Source organism: Leptonychotes weddellii, chromosome 12 (genome assembly GCF_054177405.1).
Source record: "Leptonychotes weddellii isolate Sample4059 chromosome 12, ASM5417740v2, whole genome shotgun sequence".
Lineage (NCBI taxonomy): Eukaryota > Metazoa > Chordata > Mammalia > Carnivora > Phocidae > Leptonychotes > Leptonychotes weddellii.
This window is the reverse complement of record NC_138380.1, coordinates 41,431,208-41,454,836: the sequence shown is the minus strand read 5'-3', so window position 1 is coordinate 41,454,836 and position 23,629 is coordinate 41,431,208. Positions and strand designations below refer to the sequence as shown.

Sequence of the window (23,629 nt, the reverse complement as noted above, 5' to 3'; positions counted from 1 at the left end):
GCACAAGACAGGGGAGCGGGAGAGGGAGAAGCAGACTCCCTGCTGAGCAGGGAGCCCGACGCGGGACTCGATCCCGGGACTCCAGGATCATGACCTGAGCCGAAGGCAGTCGCTTAACCAACTGAGCCACCCAGGCGCCCTCAAGTTCATTTTTTAAATAATGCTGGTTGCAACCCGCCAAACTCATTTTGCTCCGCTGACAAGTTCCAAAGGAAAGTTTAAAAAGCACTGTTCTCGGAGCCGAGGTCATGGGGCTGTACCTCGATTTACTTTTTTTTGGCTGGGAAGTTCTCCCCCAGTCATGAAGAAATAAAGTAGTTAATGAGTAACTACCCCCTGAGCTGAGGATCTGAGTTCATAGAGCAGCCACAGTGAGAGCGTGAACTCTTCCTCCCGTCTGTGTCCTCAAGGGAGGTCTGGCTTTGCCCCCTGCCGGGTCCTCCACACGGTGGCTTTGCAGGGCTGTTTCCCGCCCAAGGTGCAGGACAAACTCCAGAGCACTCAGGAATCTGTTCAGCCCCCAGTTCTCAGCTCCAAGAAGCCGGTATTCTTATGCAATCAGAGTCCTTTCTGTCTGGCTAACTGCCATTTCCCCAGCACCCAAACCATGGCTGCAACTGTTACTAATGAGAACGCCCCCCAAACCCCATATGGCCCTGCACATTCTACAAGCCCAGACCCAAACAGGGGCAGGGGTATGTGTCTTGTGAGGCACTAATGGGGTGGAATAGGGCTCAGTGTTACAGAAAGCAAACGATTTGGCTCCCACTAGCCCCAGAAGCCACTCCTCAAGGCAGAAACAGGAAATTGAGGAAGACCACAGGTCAGCTCAAATCAGCATGGAAGTAGCTCCTCAAGCCCAGGAAGCCCAGAAAAGGAGAAGAATGGGCCCCAAACGCCAGCTAGCACGTTCGTCTCTCAGCCTCCTGAGTCCCTGAGTGCTTCACTTGCAGTGGGAATGCCTTTCCGGAGCTGTTTGCTCTGGAACTTCAGGGAAGCAGAGGAGGACAGGGGACCGGGGAGGAGAGCAGGGTCAGGCCAACTGGGCCAGATTCCAGCTGCTCTTCTTAGGTGGCACCTTGGGCAGGTTTACTTCACTGCTCTGGGCCTCAGGTTCTACATCTGTGAAATGGAAATAATATCAGCTACTTCACAAGATAATGGGAAAGATGAGGAATAAGTGCAAAGAGCTCCCGTGCACATTGTGCCTGGCACCCAGATGGCCGTGATGAGTAAGTAAGCACTGTTACTATTATGACCAGCGGTGGACGAGTCTTACCAAATCTCCATAATGCCAGTGTTCCTCTGTAAGGCATCTGCCAGCTGGGCAATCCCCTTGGCTGTGATCTGGTTCTGGATAAGCCTGAAAGAAGAACATATCTTGTAGCAAATCCTTAATACTGGATTAACTCTGCCCTCTCCATTAGGGAGTTGTAAGGGTATGGTGGGAATGAGACAGGGCCAGGGGAAGAACGGTGTCCGCGTGACTTTTAATCTGGTGAAGACTGTCTTGAGCAGATCTACCAGAATAAAGGACATCCTTTAAAATGTTTAATTTTTTGGTATATTTTTAGAGTGAGCATAATATATCTGTGCATTCATACATAGATAATTTAATACATGAATGCATTTATGTGTGTCATTGGCATTTTTCGCTGCAGGGGTGCCCAATCAAAAATGTTTGGAGGCCACCAGTCTGAACAACAAATTCTAAGAAACACCCAGAGGACAGGCAGTCTAGTGGCCTTCCAGCTGGCTGGGGAAGGCAAGGCAGTTTTTCAAGTTAAGTAGCTGCTAACTGGCTGTTCACTTCATTGGAGAAACAAAGGCTTCTAAGAATGCACCATGTCCTCTCCAACCTCTGGCAGGGGAGGGAAGAGAAAGATTCTCCTGCTGCCGCTCATGGGTCCCAGTGGGAAAGCATCAATAACGGGGCCTCTAGGAGGGCACCCCATTAGGTCAGCTAGCAGTGATCCAAATGGAACAAAGGTTTCTGATATAGCCAGGGAGCCTGGACAATTTCTCAAGTGCTCTCCTGGGCACCTGGGCTTCCAACCCAACCAAGAGCTACACACCGCACAAGGCAGTGATGTGTCTGTGCTTCGTCACAGACCCACTCCTCGCTCCTGGCTATTTGTAGAATAAGGCTACTACTGAACTTGACCCTAAGAAATCCTGGGCACTGACCCAACAAGGCAGCCCTACCAGGAAGATGAGAACTTCACCGTCGTGATTGATGAGATTATAGAAACTAAGCGAGAAGGGGCCAACCCCATGAAGAGGCAGGACAGTGTCGTGGTTCAAAGCTCCCCTCCTCCACACACTTCTCAGCCACAGATCCTTGAAGAAATAAGCTCACGCTGTCTATGCCTCAGTGGCCTGATCTGTAAAATGGAGGCAAGAGAACACCCCCTCCCTGGGTGTGTGAGGTCTCAGTGGGAGGATGTGTACGAAGGAAGTCGTTCTCACAGTTTCCGCCCCGGGGCCCAGGGGCAGGGAGCTCTTGTCGCCATTGCTGCCCCAACACACAGGACCGTGCCCCAGTCTCCCAGACACATCTCCCAAAGTGGGACCCCTAGGCTCAGGGGCAGAGGTGATGACCCCCTGGGTAAGGACGACCACAACGTAACTTGGACATTTTGGCAAAAGGAGCAACGATAGAACCTGGAAGTGGAGCCAGAACCATGCACAGGGTTAAACTGCTGCTTCCTCATCACCTCCACTTTGCTGGGGGAGCTGCTTCCAACCAAGAGCTGGCAAGAGGCCGGGTAGTAAGAGAGCCAAAGAGTGTGGCCGGGCTCAGGCACACATGCCCCCCGGGGCCGCCTTCATGAGGGCAGTGTGGTCTGTGCACGCACGAAGCAGCCGAGACTCGCTCTCTAGCCCCGGTCTCGCTCAGAGCTCCCTGCAGGGGCTGGCCTGGCACCAAGGGCAGGAGAGAAAAGAAAGTCTACAGGCCAGAAAAACAACAACAACAAAACAGATGTAAAAGCACAGACTGGCTGTTTCACAGAAACTGACAAGGTGAGCTGAAATTCATATGGAAATACAAGGGACCCAGAAGAGCCCAAACAACCTTGAGAAAGAAGGACAAAGTTGGAAGACTCACACTTCCTGATTTCAAAACTTACTACCTCATTAGAATAATCAGGACAGTGTGATACTGACGTAAGGATAAACAGATCAATGAACTAGAATAGAAAGTCCAGAAATATACCCGTATGTTTACGGTCAATTGATTTTTGGCAAAAGTGTCAGGGCCAATTAAAAGGGAAAGATAGTTTTTTCAACAGGAGGTGCTGGGACAGCTGGATAGCCACATGCCAAAGAATTAATTTGGGCCCTACGCCTCAGACGGCACACAACAATCAACTCCAGAAATTAACATTTAGGATCCAATACCTCAATGTAAGAGCCAAACTATAACACTTAAAGGGAAACTTAGATGTAAATCTTTGTGACCTTGGATTAGGCAACAGTTTCTTAGTAAGACACCTAAAACACAAACCACCAAAGAAAAAAATAAATGGGACTTCCATCAAAATCAAACACTTCTGTGCTTCAAAGATCACTAACAAGAAAGTGAAAAACCCCACAGAAGAAATATTTGCAAATTGTCTACCTAGTAAGTGTCTAGTACCCAGAATATATAAAGAACTCTAACAACTCAGCAATAAAAAGGCAAATAAATTTATTAACATTTAAATTAAATTTGGGGGAAGGATGTAGAGACATTTCTTCAAAGAAGATACACAAAGACCAACAGGTTCATGAAAAGATGCCCAGTGTTAGGGGCGCCTGGGTGGCTCAGTCGGTTAAGCGTCTGCCTTCGGCTCAGGTCATGATCCCAGGGTGCTGGGATCGAGTCCCGCATCAGGCTCCTTGCTGAGCGGGAGACTTGCTTCTCCCTCTCCCACTCCCCCTGCTTGTGCTCTCTCTGTATCTGTCTCTCTCTCTCTGACAAATAAGTAAATAAAATCTTAAAAAAAAAAAAAAAGATGCCCAATGTTAGTCAGCAGGGAAATGCAGATCAAAACCACAATGAGATATCACTTCATGCCCACAAGAGTGACAAGATTCAAAAAAGGTGGACAATGATGAGTGTCGCTGGTGAGGATGTGAGAACTGGGAGCCTTCCCACATTGCTGGTGGGAAGGTAAAGTGAGCAGCCACTTCAGAAAATACTTTGATGGCTCCTCAAAAAGTTACATATGGGGCGCCTGGGTGGCTCAGATGGTTAAGCGTCTGCCTTCGGCTCAGGTCATGATCCCAGGGTCCTGGGATCGAGTCCCACATCGGGCTCCCAGCTCAGCGGGGAGCCTGCTTCTCCCTCTGACCCTTGCCCCTCTCATGCTGTTTCTCTCTCGCTCTCTAAAAAAATAAATAAAATCTTTAAAAAAAAAAAAAAAGTTACATATGGAGTGGCCATGTGACCCGGCAATTCTATTTCCTAAGCGTATACCCAAGAGAAATGAAAACACATGTCCATACACAAACATGCACAGGAATGTTCAAGGTAGCATTATTCACAACAGTCAAAAAGTAGAAACAACCCCGATGCCTACCAACTGACGGATGGACAGATTGTGGACGATTCACACAGAGGAATATCAGCCACACAGAGCCATGAGGTTCTGACACGTGCTAAAATGTCAATGAGCCTTGAAAACTCATGCCAGTGAAAGAATGCAGACAGAAAGTCACATGTTGTAGGATTCCATTTCTGTGAAATGCCTAGAATAGGCAAATCCATAGAGACAGTCGATCAGGGACTGGGGGAGAAAGACGGGGAGGTGCTGCTTAATGCATGGGGGTGTACTCCGGCTGGGGGCAGCGGGAAAGTAAAACCGATCTATAGTTAGATCGTGGTGCTGGTTGCACAACCTTGTGAATACACTAAAGACCACTGACCTGTACATTTTATTAAGATTTTATTTTTTTTAAGTAATCTCTACACCCAACATGGGGCCTGAACTCACAAGCCCAAGATCAAGAGTCACATGCTTTACCAACTGAGCCAGCCAGGCACCTCATCTCAAAAAATATGTTTTAAAAGGAGCACAGCCTGAAACTCTGAGGTTCTCTGAGTTACCATAAATGTTTCAACGTCTGGTTGACTTTCAACATCTCTGCCAGGCTCTCTGCCACTTCATCATTGAGTTCATTTTTGGTGAGCCTAGAAAAGAAAGGAAGTGTTTACTCAGGAGAGCCGTACCTGGCACACATTCTTAAATGGGTTCTCGGAAGTGGGATCCCAGCCCAGCTCTCTCCAGCTTAGGCTGCTAATCACTTGAACTGAGCAAACAGCCAGGTCCCAATCCCAGCCTCTGAGCCCCACAGACAATAAAAGGGGATTCATTTCTCGTGCAAATCCTGTACCCAAGCTCCTACTTCTCAGCTCTGCTTCTCTGGCGGAGCCCAAGCTCCCTCCCCATCTTTGCTGGGGCCTCAGATCCCAGAGGAGATAGGGGCCAATGCCCGCTTCCCAGGCTTCTTCCAGCCCCCAAAGCCCCTTGAATGTCTCTGACAGCCTGTTACCGAAATCAGTGGTAGGAAGACTTAGAGAAGCCTGTCAGCTACATGTTAAAATGTGCTCAATGCTCTGGTCTGAAGCCTGTCGTGAAGGACCCACGTTCAGGGAATCCAAGTTCAGGAAGTCTCTCAGCTGTTCTTAAAACCAGAAGTAATCTGGATAAAGCATAGAGGACTCTTAACTCTGTAAATAGGATTGGACCCTGTTGTGCCAGTGGATGAAAGAATAAATAAGAAGAATGAAACAGAATCTTAAAAAAATCATTCCACGGGCGCCTGGGTGGCACAGTCGTTAAGCGTCTGCCTTCGGCTCAGGTCATGATCTCAGGGTCCTGGGATCGAGCCCTGCATCGGGCTCCCTGCTCAGCGGAAGCCTGCTTCTCCCTCTCCCACTCCCCCTGCTTGTGTTCCTTCTCTCGCTTTCTCTCTGTCAAATAAATAAATAAAATCTTTAAAAAAAAAAAAAATCATTCCACAAAAGGCAATCTGGCAGCGTCTATCTGAATGTTAAACGTGTTGTACTTTGAGCCCACAGTGGTACTTCTGTACAAAGTACTTCAGTACTTAGCACACTGAGCCTGGAGTGTGCAAACGTGTGCACACAAGGAGCTGTGCGTGCGGTATCGACCGCAGTAGTATCAGTCGTAATGTAAAGTGTGAACACCAGTAAATGTCAGCAGAGGCTGCTGGGAAACTAAATTGCAAGCATCCGTTCAACGGGACGTTGTGCGGCCTTTGGAGGGAATGAGGTAGAGAGAATGAGGCAGAAGAACAGGATATTTAAGAGAACTCAGGAGCCAGACATGCCCAGTGTGTGTCGCTCACTAGCAGGACAACCAGGGGGCAGGTGGTTTAACTTCTCTGGGCCTGAGTTTTCTCACCAGAGAAATAAAGGTGAACAGGCACAGTATAGACATTATGGGGTGGCTGTGAGGGTGAGTGAACACATATGAGGGGCTGAGAATAGGGGCGCCTGGGTGGCTCAGTCGGTTAAGCATCCAACTCTTGATTTTGGCTCAGGTCATGATCTCAGGGTCGTGAGACTGAGCCCCGTGTTGGACTCTGCACTGGGCGTGGAGCCTGCTAAAGATTCTCTCTCTCTCCCTCTGCCCCCCACCCTACTCACTCACTCTCTCTCTCCCGCTCTCCAAAAAAAAAAAAGTAAAAGGCAGAGTGCATGGCATACAGTCAGCACTCGAGAAATGTTCGGTACTAACATTGTTACTATCCATATAGAGCAGGGGTTCTCAACTGGGTGCTTTTCCCTCTAGGGGACATTTGTCCACATCTGGAGACATTTCTGATCATCACAATTGGAGGGTACTGCTGGTGTCTAATGGGTAGATGCCCATGATTCTGCTAAACACCCTGTAATGAACAGGACAGCCCCTCACAAGAATGATTTGGACCAAAATGTCAACTGTGTTGAGACTGAGATACCCTGACATAAAAGGACATGTAAAATGTGGACAATACATGGTTAAAATTTTTTTTTTTTAAGATTTATTTATTTTAGAGTGCACACGCACAGTGGGGAGAGGCAGAGGGAGAGAGAGAATCTTTTTTTTTTTTTTTTTTAAGATTTTATTTATTTGACAGAGAGCTTAACAACTGAGCTACCCAGGCGCCCTGGAGAGAGAGAATCTTGAGCAGACTCTGCACTAAGTGCAGAGCCTGACACAGGACTTGATCTCACGACCCTGAGATCATGACCTGAGCTGAAATCGAGTTGGACACATAACCAACTGAGCCACCCAGATGCCCCTTAAGATATTTTTTAAAAGCCACTTGCTGGGGTGCCTGGGTGGCTCAGTCGGTTAAGTGTCTGCCTTCGGCTCAGGTCATGATCCCAGGGTCCTGGGATCGAGCCCCGCATCGGGCTCCCTGCTCAGCGGGAAGCCTCTTCTCCCTCTCCCTCTCCTACTCCCCCTGCTTGTGTTCCTCCTCTCGCTGTCTATCTCTGTCAAATAAATAAATAAAATCTTAAAAAAATAAATAAAAGCCACTTGCTAAATGCTATTCTATTTTGTAAGAAGATGCTATTTCTATCATTCTAGAAGGCTAGAATATACATTCAAAGGCTAGAAGAAAAAGGTTGATCTGGAATACATGAGGGAGGAAGTACTTTCACTTCCTACTTTTTGACTTCCTTACAGTTTTTTAAAAATATTTCAAAGTATTTTTAAAGATTTTTTTTAGAGGAAAAGAATTAAAAATGCATTTACTGGCCAACAGGTCTAGTAGGAGAACTCTCAAAATGATGACATTGTCAATATTAACAAACTCAGCTGATATCTCAGGTGCCCTGAGTCCCTAATACAGTTCCCTCATCCATAAGGAATTTATGATATAGGCAAGTAAATAAAATTCAAATAAATGAGAGTAAATGACAAAAGGAAAAACAACCCCCCCACCACCAAAAAAAAGCACGGTCAGAAGGCAACATACACTAAATTAGTACCCCTGGAGGACAGAGAGGGAGTGAGGAATGTGGGCTTCCAGTGACTGGTGAGCTGGACCACGAAGGGCCAGACTGTGATGGGGCTACATGGAAGGCAACTTAAGAGGAGGAAGGGAGAAAAGTCTGAGCCAAGTGCACCAAAATTGGACTCTGCAAGGCCTATGTGAAGGTGCTCTGAGGATAATCCTGACAGAATGGCCAGCAATCCTAAGGTCTGGGTTGGCAAAGAAGGCTAAGGTCAAGCCCATGCTCCTGGGGCCCACCTCCCCCTTCTGTAGTTTTTCAGTTAAGATTCCAGGCTGTACGGTCTTTGGAATAATCCCTGAGACCCAACCTTTCAAAAGGACTCTGGTTATTACCAGAATATTCTCAGAGAGGTGTTGCACTGCAGGGCCTGTGCGAGGCTCTTTCCTCCTTCTGTGGAGATGCCGTTGAATGCAAGACTAGGAAGGAAAACATGTGGGGTCAATCATTAGAGACACGTCTACATTTGGCTTTGGCTTCAGCAACCGAAACACCCAGAAGATGCTGCCTGGAGGCGGCCCCTGCCCGAGAAGGAAGCTGACTTGAGGCAGGAAGCAGAAGTGCTCAGCCTGGCCAGCAGCAGTTCCAGTTTTGTTGCTCCAGGGCGCACGCTCCGAGCATGAGGACAGGCACAAGACCGCTCAAGGAGAGGCCAGACAGGAAATGGAACATCAGCAAGACCTGGTCGCAAGCAGATCAGGGGCTGGGAGGGCTCTGCTTCAGGCGGCTGACGTTTTCAAGGTGCCCATCAATAAGACCTGGAGAAGCGTCCTCTGTTCTCATGAAGAAGAAACTCTGCTGTTGCCCCCACTAACTTGGATTTCTTTTTCAGTGTTAGGAGGAACCCAGGCAATGGGGAGACAGCCGAGGCTCTGAGATTTGGCCAGAGGACTAAAAGAAGGCTAGGGAGGAGTAGGTCTTTACAGAGAGGAAGGTTCCCTTCTGTCTCAGCACTGTCCTGTGAGTGAGGAAGGGGCATCCCTTTCAGTGTTATCTGGACTTGAGAATTCCTCCCCACTCCCCCACTGCCAAGGAGCCTGGGGAGACTGCGGGGCTGGCAAAGTCCCGGGTCTTGTTCCGGGTGGTGGTTACATATGACAAGTGGCCGAGCTGAACAGTAATGTGCTATGCTTCTTACATGTCCATAAAACTGTTTATGAAAGAAAAATCCCCCCACACATTAGGAAAGCCAACCACTCTCTTCCCCTTGGCTTCTCCCCGCGCAAACCAGGAAGCACACGGAGTGCCCAGGTTGGACCCCGGGGACAGCGGGTCTCAGAAAGCAGCAGGTACCTCAGGTTGGTCAGGCTGGGGTGGTTCCTCAGAGCCTCCGCGAAGGCCTTTGCTCCTTCATCGCCGATTCTGTTGCCCCACATCCTGAGGGCAGAGGCAAGATGGTGAATGGGAGCTCGTGCTCGCCCCTGACTTGCTGCTGGTGGCCACGCTTGGTTGTACGCTCACAGGCAGAGGTCTTGGCTTTGTCCCTGGAGCCCCGGCCTGGGGAATATTCCCGCACCAGCCCCTTAGTGAAGCTGCTCTAGGCTTCAAATGCAAAGGGGAATGTAGGGATAAGAGCAGCAGAAGCCTTGGGAACAGAAGCCCATCGGGTAGATGCACCATGAGAGACGAAGATCACCGTGGGCTTTCAGAGAGCTGTCAGAGGGCCCGAGCACACGACTGTCGCAGAAACACCCCCTCCACCGCCAAGGATGTGGGTTGGCAGCAACCTGAAAGGGAGCCTGTGGAGGCGCCAACTGCCAGCATCCATTTGACCCTCTGCAGGGCTCCGAGACATTCGTGAGGACACAGTCAGTCTTCCAAGAAGCAAAGATCAGGAAGCACTCTCGGAAACCTCACCAGCAATGCTGCTTTTAGGTGAAGAGGACCCTACTCCAGCGTGCTAGTGGGTTGTTGTGGTCTGGGGGGCTGGGCGGGGAGCTGCAATGACGAAGCCCCATACCCTCCCTCCCACAGTGGATAACCTGCAAGGCCCTGCGAGGCAGGATGCTGGGCTCTGGTGTTAACTGGATTTTTATCTGGATTTAAGATTATGTGAATTACATTATCTCTTGGAACTTAGTCTCCTCATCTGTAAAATGGGGCTAATAGGAACATTCCCCCTAGAGTTATTGTGGGGATTAAGTTAGTTAATATATGCCGAGCACTTAGAATAGCGCCTGGCCTACAGCAAGCGACACCTATTTTTAATAGGCTGAGAGCACTGTGTGCCCGGCCCACACACAGCAGACCTGGAGCTGCCTGGGCAACGGGCTCTCACCGCACCAGCGACCCGCCACCATCCTCCTGGAGATGCTAGAGCCCTGCAATGAGTTCTCAGTGTTTTGCATAAAAAATATGTGTATTCGAGGAGGATGTGGAGGAAGGGGAACCCTCTTACACTCTTGGTGGGAACGCAAACTGGTGCAGCCACTCTGGAAAACAGTATGGAGGGTCCTCAAAAAGTTAAAAATAGAACTACCCTGTGGTCCAGCAATTGCACTACTAGGTATTTATCCAAAGGATATAAAAATACTGATTCGAAGTGACACATACACCCCAATGTTTATGGCAGCATTATCTACAATGGCCAAGCTACGGAGAGAGACCAAATGTCCATCGATGGATGAATGGATAAAAATGTGGTGTGTGTACACACACACACACACACACACACACACACACACAGTGGAGTATTACTCAGCCATCAAAAAGAATGAAATCTTGCCATTTGCAACAATGTGGATGGAGCTAATGAGTATAATGCTCAGTGAAATAAGTCAGAGAAAGATAAATACCATATGATTTCACTCATGTGTGGAATTTAAGGAGCAAAACAAATGAACATGGGCGAGGGAGAGAGGTAAACCATAAAACAGACTCTTAACTACAGAGAACAAACCTCAGTTTGCTGGAGGGAGGTGCGGGGCGTGGGGCAGAGGGGAGGATGAGCTAGATGGGGGATGGGCATTAAGGAGGGCACTTGTGATAAGCACTGGGTGTTGTAAATTCTACTCCTGAAACTAATACGCTATATGTTAACTAACTGGAATTTAAATAAAAAATTGAAACTACAAAAAAAACGTTATGTGTATTATACGGTTGAATGGTATCAAATTTTTTTTTTTTAAAGATTTTATTTATTTATTTGAGAGACAGAATGAGATAGAGAGAGAGCATGAGAGGGGGAAGGGCCAGAGGGAGAAGCAGACTCCCTGCTGAGCAGGGAGCCCGATGCGGGACTCGATCCCGGGACTCCAGGATCACGACCTGAGCCGAAGGCAGCCGCTTAACCAACTGAGCCACCCAGGCGCCCCGGTATCAAATTTTTAATAGAGTGGAAAGCTACTTGTGGTATGAGATTAAATGAAAAAGAATAAAATTCTGTACATACAGTTTGACCTTTACTATACTCAAAAAAATAGAGCATGCACCTGCATGTGAGAGCAAGAAAGTTTAACTGACCTCAAATGTTGATAATATTTCTGAGATGACTTTTAGTATATTTTTCATAAAGTCAATTTCATAAAATTATGGGTTTTTTTATAATATAAAAATTATAACAATATAAAAAGGTTGAAGAAGCCTCCAGAATCAAAATCACAATGAGATACCACCTCATACCTGTTAGGATGGTTACTACCAAAAGAACAGAGAATAACAAGTGTTGGCAAGGATGTGGACAATCCGGAACCCTTGTGCACTGCGGGCGAGCATGTAATGCAGTGTGGCTGCTGTGGGAAACACTGTGGCATTTCCTCAAAAACCTAAAAATAGAATTACCAGCTGATCCAACAACTCCACTTCTGGGTATTTAGCCAAAAGAAATCCAAGAGATCTTTGTACACCCATGTTCCTAGCAGCACGACCCATGAAAGCCAAAATGCAGAAGGCGCCCAAGTGTCCACTGACAGACGAACGGACAAAATGCGGTGCATACATAGAGCGGACTGTTGGTTACTCAGCCTTAAAAAGGAAGGAAATTCCAACACAAGCTACAGCGTGGATGAGCCTTGAGAACCCTGGGCCGAGTGAAGTAAGCCAGGCACAAAGACACAAATACTGTATGGTGCGACTTCTGTGAGGTACCTATGGAAGGCAAAGTCACAGGGACAGAAGTCAGAGGGTGGTGGGCGGGGGCCGGAGGGAAGGAGGACAGGAGTTACCGGGGAATGGGTAGAGAGCTTTTTTGCAAGATGAAAAGAATTATGGAGATGGACCGTGGTGATGGTTGCGCAACGATAAGGATGCGTAATGCCCCTGAACTGTATCCCTACAGATGGTTAAGATGGTAACTTTTTATATGTATTTTACCACAGTTAAAAAAAACTGAATTAAAAAGAAATGGCCTCAGCGCCTGGGTGGCTCAGTTGGTTAAGCATCTGCCTTCGGCTCAGGTCATGATCCCAGGGTCCTGGGATCGAGTCCCGCATTGGGCTCCCTGCTCCACGGGGAGTCTGCTTCTCCCTCTGCCTCTGCTTGTGCTCCCCCTGCTTGTGCTCTGTCAAATAAATAAAATCTTTTTTAAAAAGCCTCCAGGGAGTATAGAACATGGCCAAGGTGAAGACCGCCTGCCTGTGGAAAGTTACCACATAGGCTAGAACGGCTCCCTCTGTTCGCTGGCGGTGAGAATAACAGACTTTTGCATGAATGAAGTAAGTGTGCACAAGGGAAGCTGCAGTCCGGCCCGGGACTTGGGTATATTTACGTCGGAGATTAGCAGTGGCGCGCTTGAACGCCGAGCAGCGTGTATCTCACACACTCACACTTGCACGCACACGCGCGTTCGCCTCCACTCACCCGATCTCAAAGATCGATTTGCTGTTCTTCACAGCCAGGGCGAGGCACTTTCCTCCTTCACTCGTTATTTTGTTCTCCCCCAGTCTGCAGAGAGAGCCATGCACAGGTCAGCCCCCAGCGGTGGGGGGGGCCCACTGTCAGCTCCTCGCCCCCCGCTCTCCTGGGACCTGCGGCACCCATGCCCCCGGCTTCCTCGCAAGGAAGGCCCCACTGCCCTAGAGAGCCATCAGAATCCTCTCCAGGACACTGGTCGCTGTCTCTGCCGAAACTTAGGGACCCAAGCTTTCCCGGGGGTTCTTTAAATGGCCTTCAGTGTGTCCCTCATTTCCCTCAGCAGACCCGGGAGGTTCCCGCCTCGGCTGCAAGTGGCCAAGGTGTGCATTCTGTCACCTGGGCAGCACCAGGGGCTCCTCCGAGCCTGGAGCTCAGTCACCTCTGGCAGAGCATATCTGGGACAGGGCCAACGATCCAGCTCTTCCTGGCAACCAGATGGGTGCCCTGTCTGAATGCTTGTGTCCCCCCAAAATCCATATGCTGAAACTCTAACCCCTCAGGTGATGGTATTAGGAGGCAGGGCCCTTGGAGGTGATTAGGTCATGAGGGCGGAACTGTCGTGAATGGGATCAGTGATTTATAAGAGCCCCCCTTCCCCCCGCTGAGCTCCCTTGCCTCCTTTTCCACCATGTGAGGACCCAGCAGAAAGGCCCCGTCCGTGAACCAGAAGCCAGACCCTCCCCTGGCCCTGCGGAAATCCGAGCCTCCCCCTCAGGCCATGATTCCCCCATGCGGACAGCTTACCTTCCACACACAGGTCTCCTCACTTGACCAGTACGGCTCTGGGCAAGCAGAAGGCTTTAGGGCGAGTGCTCTTTATGAGTGACATTTATACCGTTTGCATAATGAAGGGGTGACCACAGGGGCTACTGAATAACCTGCCACGCCTACCCCCCACTTACTTCAGGTGTGTGAGGCCTTTACACTCGTCCAGGATTCTGGCGATGTACCTGGCTCCGATGTCAGTGATCTGGTTGTTGTACAGGCTTCGATAGAGAGCACAGTGTGAGACTTTAGGATCCCAATCTCAGCTTTTTTTTTTTTTTTTTAAGTATAGTTGACACAGTGTTACATTAGTTTCAGGTGTACAACATAGTGAATCCACAAGTTTATAAGCTTTGCTATGTTCACTACAAGTGTAGCTACCATCTGTCACCATAGGATGCTCTTACAGTATCACTGACCAGGGGAACCCTCCTACACTGTTGGGGGGAATGCAAGCTGGTGCAGCCACTCTGGAAAAGAGTAGGGAGGTTCCTCAAAAAAGTGGAAAATAGAGCCACCTTATGACCCAGCAATTGCACTACTAGGTATTTACCCCAAAGATACAAATGTAGGGATCCGAAGGGGTACATGCACCCCGATGTTTATAGCAGCAATGTCCACAATAGCCAAACTATGGAAAGAGCCTAGATGTCCATCAACAGATGAATGGATAAAGAAGATGTGATATATATGTATACACACATACACACACACGCAATGGAATATTATGCAGCCATCACAAAATGAAATCTTGCCGTTTGCAACAACGTGGATGGAACTAGAGGGAGTTATGCTAAGCGAAATAAGTCAGTCAGAGAAAGACAAGTGTCATATGATCTCACTAGTATGTGGAATTTAAGAAACTAAACAGAGTAGCATAGGGGAAGGGACGGAAAAATAAAACAAGACAGAATCAGAGAGGGAGACAAACCATAAGAGACTCTTAATCACAGGAAACAAACTGAGGGTTGCTGGGGCGGGGGGTAGAGGGATGGGGTAATTGGGTGATGGGCATTAAAGCACATGACGTGGGCGCCTGGGTGGCTCAGTTGGTTAAGCGACTGCCTTCGGCTCAGGTCATTATCCTGGAGTCCTGGGATTGAGTCCCACATCGGGCTCCCTGCTCAGCAGGGGGTCTGCTTCTCCCTCTGCCCTCTTCCCTCTCGTGCTCTCTGTCTCTCATTCTCTCTCTCTCAAATAAATAAATAAAATCTTTAAAAAAAAAAAAAGCACATGACGTAATGAGCACTGGGTACTACATAAGACTGATGAATCACTGACCTCTACCTCTGAAACCAATAATACATTATATTATTATATATATGTTAATTAATTGAATTCAAATTAAAAATATTTCTGTTGAAAAACAAAACCATATCATTAACTATATTCCTTACTCTGTGCCTTTTATTCCTGTGTCCCAGTGTCATCTTAATGACCATTTTTATTTATTTATTTATTTTAATTTTTTTTTTTTTTAAGATTTTATTTATTTGAGAGAGAGAGAATGAGAAACAGAGAGCATGAGAGAAAGGAGGGTCAGAGGGAGAAGCAGACTCCTTGCTAAGCAGGGAGCCCGATGTGGGACTCGATCCCGGGACTCCAGGATCATGACCTGAGCCGAAGGCAGTCGCTTAACCAACTGAGCCACCCAGGCGCCCCTTAATGACCAGTTTTAAAGTGGGCATGTGCTGGCTGCCGATTTCTAAGGTCTGGGCTGAAAGGAGAGAGGAAGGACACACGGAGAGCAGTTTGGGGCTCTGGGGTCTCGCAGGCCGGGTTCAGAGCCAGCTCTGCCACTGGCCCAGCCTTGGCTCAGCATCTGTAATAAGGAGCAGGAGTCACAGCTCCCCCACAGGGCATCAGGACAACGGCAGGCGATCACCCCAAGCCCGCGACGGGTACGGTTCGATTCAGGTTACAAGCAGCATCTTGAGGGGAAAATGTTTGAGTGTTGGAACCTCCTCGCTGCTCCCTGTTAGTCATTTTAGCCCCGATACCAATTCAGCAAGAAGGCAGAGAGAAGCTGAAGGTGGTAACTAGACGGGTTTCAAGCGTTCCTCAGTCACACACAGCTCCCAAGCCACTCCCAGGGCCTCGCTCCACCGCGGAGGGAGGGCAGGCCCGGGGGCTGACGACAGGCTGCAGCTCAGTCAGCAGAGGCCACCAGCGCTCACACTCCAACTCCCAGAGGCTCTGAAAACCCAAAGCTTTCCACAACCGTTCTGGCCCCTGATGTGGTGCCGTTCATGGTCTTTATCCTAACTGCTTTGACTAGTCATACATTTTGCTGCAGAAATATTAAAGTATTTGAAACCAGGGTGAGTGCCCTTGACCTCACTGGTCACATCACCACGATACAGCACGTACACTGAATTCTGATTGGTGTCTGGCCCTCAGGGCTCTGGATGAGAGATCATGGGCCCGTAGTGGTGAATCTAATGCGTAAACAGTATCCAGCATTTATGAAACATAGCCCCAGAGGCGCCTGGGTGGCTCGCTGGTTAAGCGTCCAACTCTTGATTTTGGCTTGGGTCATGATCTCAGGGTCCTGGGATTGAGCCCTGTGTCGGGCTCCACTCTCAGTGGGGAGTCTGCTTGAGATTCTCTCTCTCCCTCTGCCCCTCCCTCCACTCAGCTCTGTCTCTCTCAAATAAATAAATCTTAAAAAAAAAAACCCATATCCCCAGTTATTCCCTCAGCAAACTCCAATCACCACCGTCAAACGCTTGCTTATATTAGGATCCCAATACGCGAGTGAAAAGCCTGCAGCTCCGCCACATTTCCCGACTTGCTCAAAGAGCGGGCTGCTGGCCAAGCCAAGAGCAGGACCCAGGACTCCCGGATCCCCGTCTGGGACCTTCCTGGTGCCTCGGCCATCATCCCAACCGTCCAGCGACCCACACGAATGGCAGTTCCCCACTCCTCTGTATTATTGCTACATCCCTGGCCTGGCGCTGTTCAGGAATACGTACCCTAAGAAGGTCAGAATTTTGTATTTGGTCAGCTCTTCATAGAGCACCTTTACCCCGCCGTCAGTGATCTGGTTTACACTGAGTCTGAAACAAAACAGCAAGGAAAGTTACAAATCACGGCAGCTGCTCACTATGAAGCAGCATCAATGCCACAAGGACCCGGGAGCCTGTAGGTCCCGGAGTTTTCCCAGCTAGAAACACCCCCTGAGGGGGTGGCCAGAGCAGTCAGCCAAATAGCTCCTAAAAAGCCCAGTCGTCGTGGGGCCGACAGACCCACCCAGAACCTGCCGGGCAGCAGGCTACAACACAGCCCCGACCCAACAGGAGGGCTACGAGGGACACATAAAGGACGCGTGAGGCCAGCCAGCTCTGACATCCGTCATTTGTGGGTGGCCTCCATGTCAGCCAGGCCCTCTTTGTGGTTCTCACTGCATAGCAGGGGCCATGGGATTTGGAACCGCGTGGAGCTGCTTCTAGTGATGAAAAGCTGGATGAGGGAACGCTCCCCTGTCTTGCAAGTGGGGCCAGAGATAGTGGATGTCCTGCAAAAGGCAGAACACAGAGAACGGTCTCACCCACAATGCCGACAGCCTCCCCATCTGGAAGTCCCATCCACAGAGGGGGCAGGAAAAGAGAGCCCTCGGGATGATGGCGGTCTCCTGCACGAGGACCAGCCACTCGCTGGAATTGTTCTGCACAATCCCCATACTAACAGGATGTTTTGATGTGGCTAAAATGTGAAATGCTTTTACTACCAAGTAACCTGTATAACAAACTACCCTGATTTTTTCAACCCTCCACCCCATTATTTAGGTGAGGCTGAAAGACACAGTAAGGCTCTGCGATGGATGAGAGTGAGGTATCAGGAGTGGGTGAGATAATAATCCAAGGGTCAGCAAACTTCTTCTCTAAAGGGCCAGAGAGCAAATATTTTAGGGTCTGCGGGCTGTGTGGTCTCTATTGCAACTACTTGACTCTGTAGTGTGAAGCAGCCGATGCGTAAACAAATGGGTGTGGCTGTGTTCCAATAAAACTTTATTTACAAACACAAGCCCTGGGCCAACGTGGGCCCACAAGCTGACCTCTGTAATAAGTCAAAGGCTGAACAAGTAAAAGTTTGATTTTCAGGCCACATCAAAATGATCAGGTCCGATGCTCAGGACCCCTCCTCCCATGGTGCCCACTTTGGTGCTGGGGCACAGGGTGCACACACACTGCATGGCCACCTCAGGGTGATAGAGGCTACTAGTCACATCCCGTATCTGTGCTTCCTTAGAAGTAGAGTCCCCCATTTGTTTAACTGGGCACATGGGATTAAGTTCTGCTCCATGAAATCTAAGCAGAAGTCTCATTAGCAATAGCTGAGAAGTCTTCTTAAAAGAATGAGGTGTGTCCTTCTTTGCCCTTTCTTCCTAGTGGCTGGAATGTCAACTGAATGGCTGGAAATGAGCAGCCATCTTGGGCCAAGAGGTGGATATCAGGTAGTGAGGGCAGCCCGGCCACCTGCAGAAGAGAGCTTGGGCTCCTGAGGGTCATGGAGGCACCACAGCAGCCCTGAACTGCCCTCCTCTGGACTTTTCCATGGGAGACAAGCTTGTAACCTATCTAAGCTTTCACTAACTCTCAGTCAAAATTAACCCTAACTGATGGTCTCAAGGAGCTCAAAATGCTTCTCTGGAGTTGCCTATTTCCTCCTGCTCTCTCCTTTACTGGTGTGGAGGAAAACGTCACCCGAGGACAGCTGCCTGGGGCAGGAGCACCACCTTGGTGTGCCCCATCTCGTGAGATGAGCACGGGGGGCCTGGAGTGTGAGCGCACCCCAGGCTGAGAGCACAGAGAGCAGGCCAGGGCAGCCTCGGGCTCCCTGCACCCCACCATCCCCCACATAATGGACACTGTGGCACTGGTGTAACAGGCACCCAGGATCTGTTCCAAATCCCCTCTGCTTCTCAGAAATGCATGAGCCAAGTTATGAGAACTGAAACCCTCGTAGAGATTTACAAGGTGTATTTTATAGAGGAAATGCTAACAGAAGAAAGCGGACTGGCCTCTCCTCTAAACCATCAAACAGGAAACCCCTCAAGAGTCAGCACTCTGTACTAGGATCCCTGGCAGCTCAGGGCTGCTGGCTTTGATCATGGAAAGTAACTGAGGCTGAAAAGCACACAGTCTGCTTTTTCTGCAATCACAAAAGCTCCCACGTGCCAGAAACCGTTCACGGGCCATCTCTGAGCCTCCCATGAATCTCAAAAGGTTGGTTCTTTATGATTCTGGCTCCATCGTGGCCCTGCCGTGTGCCCTTGAGAACATCTCTGTGCCTCCACTTCGTTTGTCAAATGAAGATAAGACTACCTACCACCTTATAGGGCGGAAGATTCAATCATGTAAAATCTGAAATGCACTTCACCCATTCTCAGTAAATGCTGGCTGTTAACTACTGTAACTGCTAGGATACCAGCATCTCCCTTATCCAGATGAGAAATCAGAGAGGTTAAGCAACTCATTCAAGGACACCCAGCTGGGGCCTCCTGCCATGGAAGCTGTTTTCCTTGCCCTCTACCATCCTGAAACAGAATAGGTCGGGTGTTCCAGGACCAGTGGTCATGAGTGCCAGGGTAAGTCAGGAGCTCCTACGCCTCGAGGCGCGTCCTGGTGTCTCCTGAGCCTGGCCCGCCCTGGCCCCACCGGCTGCTCCCTGTGCCCAGCGTCCTCACCTGATGACGGTGAGGCGGCTGAAGCAGGGCTGCAGCTCCCGCACGCCGTAGTCGTTGAGATTGTTGTTGTCCAGGTCAAGGGCAAGCCGCCTGCGTAAGTGGTGCAGGACGAAGGAGAGGGCGCTGCAGTCGGCCGAGCACGCATTGCAGTAGGTCAGCTTGAGGTAGTTGGCGCAGATGCCCTTGGCCGCCAGCCGCCCCACCTTCTCGCTCTGGGTCTCGTAGATGCAGCGCAGCATCCAGAGGAAGGTAGGCATGGCCTGTACCTGGTTGAAGCCCCCCGACTGCACTCGGGGCAGGTTCTTCAGGTAGGCCTGCAGGCTAGCCAACAGGTGTGACCACAGGACCTTGCGCTTTCTCCGCAGGGCCGCGGCGGGCACCAGGTGCCGCAGGAGTTTCTGCTTGGCCTTGGACAACAGCCCGCACAGGAAGAGGTTAGTGAACTGAAAGTGATCCTTGTTCTTGAAGGGGTCCTCCCCCGCCAGGCCACTGCCCTTCAGGCACTGGAAGGGGAGAAAGGAGGGATAGCAGGACTCGGCTCCTGCCCCCCCAGGAGGTGCCCACTCGTGGAAGAAGCTGAGCAGCTGCTGAGTGCTCACCTTCTCGTCCACGACGAGAAAGAAGGCGGTAAAGAAGGCCTGGAGGGTGAGGTGGAAGAACTCATAGGACTGCTGGTCGCCGTCCAGGCCCTGCTCCGGCACGGCCCGCAGGAAGCCCAGTTGCAGCTCCTCCTCCTGCATCTCGGCCGCCTGCACTTCCTCCGGGCCAAAGACAAAGAGGTTCTTCTCCATGCCCCAGTGGGCCACCTGCCCCAACGAGCGCAGGGCGCCGCGGCCGGCGCGGAACGTCTCGGTCCGGCTGCGCGTGTTCCGCTGCACCAGGCTGGTGGGCTGAGTCCTGTTCAGGTGGACCTCGGTCACCAGCAGGAAGACATCGGTCAGGGTCACCGTGCAGTCGGGCAGCTGCGCAGAGCCGTCCCAAACACTGCCGAAGTGCTGGAAACAGCGGAAGATGATCCAGCAGAAGAGGGGCACAGCACACAGGCTGCAGAGGTTGGGGTTGGCCTCCAGCTGGGCCAGCAGGCGCTCCCGCACCGCGCGGTCGGGGAACACCTTCCGCGTGTAGGCGCGCAGGTGGCTGGGGGCGAAGCCCCGCAGAAGCACCTTCTTGCGCAGGAGCTGACGCGGGATCTCGATGCCCGTGCGGGCCGTGAGCAGCTTGCCGGCCCCCTTGAGCAGCTTCCCGCTGAGCAGGTTGGCCAGCAGGAGCAGCGGGTGGGCGGGCTCCCAGGGGGAGCAGGTGTCTGGCGCGCTGCTCAGGTCGAAGTCCGAGTGCAGCTCGTCCAGGCCGTCGAAGGTGAAGAGGGCCGTCTGGGGGAAGCGCAGCAGGAAGGCGAACACCTCGTCGGGGTCCTGCTCCGGGTAGCAGTAATGCTTGAAGAGCAGGTCCCGCAGGCACAGCGTGTCGCCCTCCTTGAAGCAGCTGAACACGCGGCAGCGGAAGTGGAAGAAGAACTTGAACTCGGCGTCCAGCAGCCCCGTGGCCCACAGGTTCTGCAGCCGCTGCAGCAGCATGGACTTGCCCACGCCCGCGTCCCCACAGATGAAGATGGTCTCGCCCTGCTCGCTGAGGACACCGGTGCAGTGGTCCAGGAGGCAGGCCAGGCTGCCCAGCGGGCCCAGGCTCTCGTTCCTGAAGCCCACCAGCTCCAGGATGGTGTCGGTGTACGTCTCCTCCAGCAGCAGCTCCTCCTTCTGGGCGTAGCACAGCACGAACTTGGAGTCACGGCCCAGTTGCTGTCGCAGCTTCTCCGTGTACCTGCTCACTGGAGGGTGGGGGACGGAGGACAGCCAGGTCCCAGTGAAACGCTTTTTTAAGAAGTGCATGTATTTATTTAAGGTATCTCTACACCCAGCGTGGAGCTCCAACTCACCACCCCCGAGATCAAGGGCCACGGGCTCCCGGGACTGAGCTGCCCAGGCGCTGGAAACTCGTATTGTTGTAGAAGAAATTGCCCTAACCTTTCTTTTGCTTATCACATGGCTCTGAGAACAGCGGGAAGTCTCAAAACTAAATGCCAAAACTTTGAGCGAGAAGATATACCATTCGACATTAATCTGGATTACAAACGAGCTGTGCCAAAGCACAAAGAGAGAGTAAACTAAGATAGAAACTGCCTTGTTCAATGGCGCAGAGCACACCAGCGCCAGGCCCCCAGCCCACACCTGGGGGTCACTGACTTAGCACCTGCCCCCAGGGGAGCAGACAGGGTAACAGGCTCACATGGGCCTGGAGCTCAGCAAACCTGAGCTAGAGGCGCGGCTTACACCGAGAGGGAGGTGGTCCCTCCCCAGACAAAAGGCTGTTCCGTAAATTCCTTTAAAATACTTTTGGGATTTTAATTATAATTCAGTTAACAAAAATGAGACAAACATGCCCATTTCCAAATTCATCTATAACCTCTTCCCCATCAACTCAGTCCAAGTTGGTTGTCTGCTTAAAATTTATGAATTTTATTTCTTACATCTCTTTAGTAAGGCATAATTTATATACCACAAATTCACATATTTTACAATAGGCATTGTGTACTACTCAATGACTTTTAGTAAATTTACAAAGTTATGCAAACCTCACTACAATCCAGTTCTAAAACCTCTCCATCATAAGCCCACTTCTAGCCAATCTCTGCCCCTGGCCCTAAGCAACTGCCAATCTGCTTTCTGTCTCTACTAATTTGCCTTTTCTGGACATTTCGTATAAATAGAATCACACAAGATGGAGTCTTTCACATCTGGCTTTGTAGAGTGACTTATACTTTAAAAGCTACTGAAGTAGTTGGCTAAAGGAACCAGCGGAGACGTCTTTTTGAAAGAATGATCACGGGCAGGAACATTTTCCTTTGCTCCTGGAGAAGGAAGCAGAATGAACTGGGAAGGAGCAGGAAGAGTAAGCAGCTAACAGCGACCACAGAAGAGCTGGGCCCTGACCCTGCTGGTTGGCCTGGTTTCCCCCAAACACCCCTGATTGTCTGGGACACTTTCCTCTGTTTCTGTGTTCAAGGTCACACCGGATTCTTTAAACATCAGAGTTGGGGACCTTGGTGCTGGCATTTTGCCAGCAAGTATCTCCAACTAGAGAGCACTCAGACATGGAAAGAAGGCTCCCCGGCGCCCAGACCAGATCATGGCCCCGATTACGTGCACTCATAGCAGCCTGAACTCCTCTCGTCCTGGTCACCACATGCCATCACACATTCCTGCGACCGTTTACTATTGGGCCTCCCGCACTGGCCTCCGAGCTCCCTGAGAGCTGGAACCATATCTGGTCTGCTCCCCATCGTACCCCTGGCATCCAGCACAATGTCTTGGCACGTAGTGGGGACACCATCAATACTTGTTAAAACGAATCGATTAGCTAATGCAGTCCCACTGTGCTTGGGAAATCAGGACTGGCCACTAGGGGGGACAGAAGAATACTTTGCCTAGGATAAAATGTGGAAAGATTTTTAAAAGGAAAAAAACGCAACCTTGAATTTGTGCGACCATTAAAATGTCCATATGTGTCCGAATGGGAAGCAAGCAGGAAGTCAGAAGAGAGGCCCTTCCCACACCTTCACAGGCCTCTCTCTAAGTCAGACCAGCTACATGTGGTCAGTTCAGCCACAGTCCCCCGGGTGGCACTTGGATGATGGGGAACATAGCACTGGGCCTACTGCCTGAGGTGGAGGGCCATGGTGGGCCACACGTTCATGCCCTGCTGAGCCCACATGCCACAGCATTTCCAAACCCCAGGGCTTTGCTTGGCATCTGCAGTCCTCCCCGGGGCGGACTCATACCTGGGTCGGTGTTGACGACAACTTTGCTCTGAATGAGCTCTGAGGGGGAGAAGCCCGTCTCCGACAGCCAAGGCCTGAGATCCACATAAGCATCTGCGAGTCGCTGGAGCACGTAGAGGAAGAACTCGGACACCTCCTCGCCCTTGCTCTGTACCAGGTCCAGAATTTTGCGGACCTGGTGGTAGCATAAGCATGAGGGGTGGTGAGCTAGTGCCTGGGGAGTCCTCCTACCAGGAAGACTCACACGCAGGGCTCCAAGCTCCTACGACAGCCTGGAGCTTGACCGTCCACCCGGCAGTGTGAGATGCTACCTGTTGAAGGCCTAGAATCTGTGAAGGGGACCCCCCGTAGTAAGAAATTAAAGCACACAGCTCTAAGAAGCCGGGAGGCTTCCCTGAACCTCAAAGTGAAAAGGTCAGACTCACAAACGAGAGCTGTGCCCACCCCTGGAATCCTCCCCGTGTCTCCAGTC

General features: G+C 50.5%; 1 protein-coding gene across 7 annotated transcripts in view; it reads right to left on the bottom strand.

Moving 5' to 3' along the window:
• Positions 1-23,629, bottom strand: part of NOD1 (nucleotide binding oligomerization domain containing 1) — a 62,692-nt gene that overhangs the window by 14,567 nt on the left and 24,496 nt on the right. For 4 of the 7 annotated variants that reach the window (XM_081800325.1, XM_081800326.1, XM_081800324.1 and 1 more), the window contains 9 exons: positions 23,158-23,332; positions 19,323-21,147; positions 16,609-16,692; positions 13,771-13,854; positions 12,815-12,898; positions 9,311-9,394; positions 8,353-8,436; positions 5,093-5,176; positions 1,280-1,363 (listed from right to left, as the gene is read on the bottom strand). In XM_081800325.1, coding sequence (XP_081656451.1) covers positions 1,280-1,363; positions 5,093-5,176; positions 8,353-8,436; positions 9,311-9,394; positions 12,815-12,898; positions 13,771-13,854; positions 16,609-16,692; positions 19,323-21,147; positions 23,158-23,332 — 2,588 coding nt within the window. The other 3 variants (XM_081800327.1, XM_081800328.1, XM_081800329.1) reach the window with 3 other exon arrangements.